We start from the raw sequence: 4,315 nt of genomic DNA, 5'->3' as shown, positions 1-4,315 counted from the left end.
ACTAGATAGAAGCTCTTTTCTCACTTTAAGTTCCCTCACCCACATTTTGAGAAGTCATTAGCACGCCATCCACCTTTAAATCCAACCATCTCTTTGAAAATGTAACAAAAAAATATGTGGTGTAACAGCCGATATTTTCCATATGCACCACCATAGTTTTCCGTTGGTTGTATTGTCATTGGTCTTTTGAAATAGCTTCAATGGTCGTTGTTTTCGTAGGTGATTTGACTTCTCCCCTTTCTCATCGACAATGTTTTTAGCTTTGTTTTGCTGAGGTTTGATAAACTCTGTTTGATGCGATTCTGAGACTTTTCCAATGCCGATTTTTGTTACATCTCAACCTCATCTTCTTCGGTGGGTGTGTTGATATTTCTGACCCTCAAATCTCTATTTGGTTTCAAATCAGTTGAGATTTGTAAGTTTCAAGGTTTAATCTGTCTCTACCATGTGAAAGGAATTTAGGTTGTTCGGACTGACGGTTGTTTATGGATTCTATCTCTGGTTCGAGTTTGCTACAACCGTGGTCTTAAAATCCGCTCCAGACAATTGTGATTGATTTTGGACTATTTTGCGAGAAATAGTTGTAATTGCTTACCACAATTTGTGAATAAATTATTGATTAATGAATTTATTACTGTGTTGGTGATCGAGTTCATATCACGTATTCAAAATTTGAGGTCGATAAATTTGTCAATTCATATATATATATATATATATATATATATATATATATATATATATAATTCGCTCAATTTCCATTTGATATATGGGTGTCTATCATTCAGATTTGTTTTAAGTTTTTGTTTTTACAAGGTTGTGCAATATGTTTTCCCAATTTTTATTTTAACCTATTTAGGATGATAAAAAAAGTTAATAAATTTTATTTAAAATTAATATTGTTTTAGTAAAGGTTAAATTGATTAACTGTGTTGTTTATTGTTAATTAAAAAACTTATTAAATTATTTATATTCTAAGGTTTTTAAATTTATATAAAAAGATCATCTTATTTGAAAAATACTATTATAAATGAATTTTTAAAATAAAATTAAAATATATAAAAATAAAAAGAGAAAAAAAAGTTAGATACACCAAGATCCTCTCAAAGGAAATAAACCTAAAAAAAACATATACCATCTATTTTTTATAAAATCAACTATTAAATCTAAAGATAACAAATCAAATTGAATTGAATTTGTAACCGTGAGATCTAAATTAGCAAGTAAACCTACACAATTATTCTCTTCTTTGTAAAAGTGAGAAACTAAAAACAAAAAAAAAGTAAAATGACATTTACACGATTAATCTATCTGGTGTGAATTTATCAAAACACTTTAAAAGAACGCTCGAAAGCGTGTACCACCACAATAGAATCAGTTTCCAACCGAAGATTATGCTAACTCATCACATTGGCACACTCATTGGCTTTCATAACATTTGAGAGTTCCGTGATGAGAGAGTTAGTGATATCCAAAAAAATGGAAAAAGCTTTTAAAAAAAAACTGGTTTGGCCTCTGAAAATACCTCCACAAGCTGACATTCTCAAATTATTGAAGGAAGTTCCATCGCAATCGACTTTAATTCAACTCCACGGGGCGACTAACATATAACTTATAGAATATTTAGGGTTTTGGGAGGCAAAATTATGACCTTCAAGTTTTTCAAAACAACAAAATCTTGAATACTAACATTTGAGACTACAACTGTAATGTTACTAGATAAAGAACAAGCAGATAAAACATAGTTGATGGAAGAGGAAATTTCAATAAACTTTTCTTTGATTCTAACATTATTTCTAGCTATTCAAACTGCATTGAACATATGAATAACCGCAACATTAACCACCAAAACACATTGAGTAGACCAGACCTTGCTGCTCCAAGCCTCATCCCAATTATGAATGCAAGAATGGATGTTCAAAACCGAGCACAACCAAAAACCAGAGCTTAGAAAAATAGATACAATCAAAACACAAGTGAGAAGAGAATTCTTCATTGATGTTACTAAGGTTGTATTTAGAAATAAAAGAGCAGCATCTCCTTTTTAACTGCTCGTAAGTTAGGATTTTCAAATCACAAGATTTAGATGAAGTAGAAGATATGATGCTTAATAGCTTTGTTTTTTTTTTCTCTAAAAACCCAACTCTTGTTACTTGTATTCTAAGGCTTCTAAATATATATTCTAAGGCTGTATTTTAAGGCTTTTAAAACATCTTGTTGCAAGTGTGGAACAATTGTCAAACTTCATCTTAAAAGAGAGAAAAAAACACACATCATGGATTAATCAATAGTAGAATACATAAAAGTCAAGTTGAAACATTAGTTACACAATAGAAAACCATACAATTAACACTCCTTCCAATCATTATTATAAAGAAAAATCTTACATTTTAAATGCATTCAATAATTAATATATCTAGATTCAGATCTATTGATTATTGAATGTATCTAAAAAGTGAATTTTTTCTTATAATAAATCCTAAGAAATTAATAATTAATAGGAAATGTAAACACATTGAAATTATGGAGATGGAGGCCAATACATTGCAGCATCTTCTATCCCTTCATAAAATCCAAACTCAAGTTCATCTTCTATTCTCCCTTCATAACCATCACTATCATAATCAACATAGTATTCATTACCATCTACAAAATCCCAAGCAAACTCATCTGAAACATCTGAGTAATCATCATCCCAACCATCACTCTCATAAGCACCAAGAACATAAGGCCCCAAAACTCTAAGTTTCGGAAAACCCTTCGCAGACACGTTATTGTCTAGGTTAACACTCCAACACCCTCGCAGATCCAAAAACTCAAGCTTAGGACAGTTCGAAAATATCCGAACAACCCCCGAAGTGCTGATCCTTTGATAAGCCATTTCGAGATGCTTGAGCTTAGGCATTGTGGCTGCAATCGCGTACGCCTCATCATCTTGTAACGGCTTGTCTGCGGTATCCAACGGATGCATGTTCCTGCACAACCCTTCTAGCATTTTGCAGTTCAAGCCAATCATTTCAATAGCAGAAGCACCAATTTTGATACAATAGCTCACATCCAAGAATGTTATCATGGACAATTTTCCAGCAATTTGTTCCACAACCAAATCACTCATATTGCTCCTTGGCAATCTTAAACTCCTAAGCGAACCAGCACTTGCAAAAGAGTAAAACGATTTTGTATAAGAAACTAAGATCTATTTTAACACAAAACAACATGATTAACAAATATATGAAGTTAATTGAGCTTACTTTTCAGCAATGAAAGTGAAAATGGTCTCAGATTGAAGACCAGAAACACACAGCTTTCTGAGAGATCCACAGCTTTTATTGATAAGCATATGAAGCATTTGGTCAAGTTTGTCAGGTTGACAGTGATTACTCCATTCCTCAATGTCTATCTCTTGCCAACAATAAGGTCCAGAAACTGCTCTAGCCCATGATTTACATACCCTAGGAATCACTGTCACTCTCTCTTGTAGAGAAAGATTTGTGAAGATTACCCCTAATGCATCAGGAATCAACTCATCCCATCTTCGAAATTCACTTGCTTCTCCCATCAAATCCAATCTATGACAGTAAAACAAAGTCGTTAGAGATTGAAAACTAGAACATAATTAAACACTAAAACTATAAAAATGTCAACTTTAAGGGTAAAAACAGAAAACCCAGAAAGATATTTTGCTGAAGATGGTGAATAATGAAAAAAGGTGTGAGATTTACTAACCAGGGAGTGTATCTTGGTTGAGGAAGTGAATTAAGGAAGGAGGAAAGAGATAAGAAGAAGGGAGATTGTAAGTATCTATCTACCTAACACTCTGATTGAATGCAACAACCAGAGCAGGTTTAGGAACAAGAACAAGAGTAAAGACAAGGTAGCATAGCAAAGGTAGTACTAGTACGTGTGAGGGTACACGGTCAGATTGTATATGTATAATTGTTGTATAGTTGTATGTATAGGTGAAAAACAATAGAAATAGAATATAATGATAAAATATTGGTGAGTTACTGCAAGACTCAAACTGTCGATAACTTGAAACTTGTCTTGCCCAAAACCATCAATCACGGGTCCTTTTTAGAATCTAAAGTTGAAAGGTTATTATCATCCATTAAAGGAGTAGTATATTACTATTATCTTCTTGTTTTAGAAGATTTTTGTCTCTCAATTGTAAACTTTTTTATTCTTCTAAATAGTGTTTAGTAAGGAGGTGACTTTTTGTTTTTGATATTGAAGTAAAAATTGCATAAGTAAAAATATAAATGATAAATTAAAAAGAAAAGAAAAATTGGTTCATTTATCGTGTCTCAGTTGTCAAATG

The 4,315-nt window shown here is 32.1% G+C and overlaps 1 protein-coding gene across 1 annotated transcript; it reads right to left on the bottom strand.

The window, feature by feature from the left end:
* Positions 1-2,246: 2,246 nt before the first annotated feature.
* Positions 2,247-3,963, bottom strand: LOC127084227 (F-box protein FBW2). The gene is made up of 3 exons (XM_051024640.1): positions 3,724-3,963; positions 3,249-3,566; positions 2,247-3,152 (listed from the first exon to the last, which is right to left on the bottom strand). The coding sequence occupies exons 2-3, from the start codon at positions 3,554-3,556 to the stop codon at positions 2,519-2,521; spliced, it is 942 nt and encodes a 313-aa protein (XP_050880597.1). The 5' UTR covers positions 3,557-3,566; positions 3,724-3,963; the 3' UTR covers positions 2,247-2,518.
* Positions 3,964-4,315: the final 352 nt, after the last annotated feature.

This window comes from Lathyrus oleraceus, chromosome 5, assembly GCF_024323335.1.
Source record: "Lathyrus oleraceus cultivar Zhongwan6 chromosome 5, CAAS_Psat_ZW6_1.0, whole genome shotgun sequence".
NCBI lineage: Eukaryota > Viridiplantae > Streptophyta > Magnoliopsida > Fabales > Fabaceae > Lathyrus > Lathyrus oleraceus.
Note: the sequence above shows the minus strand (reverse complement) of the source record. Positions and strands in the feature narration are given on the sequence as shown.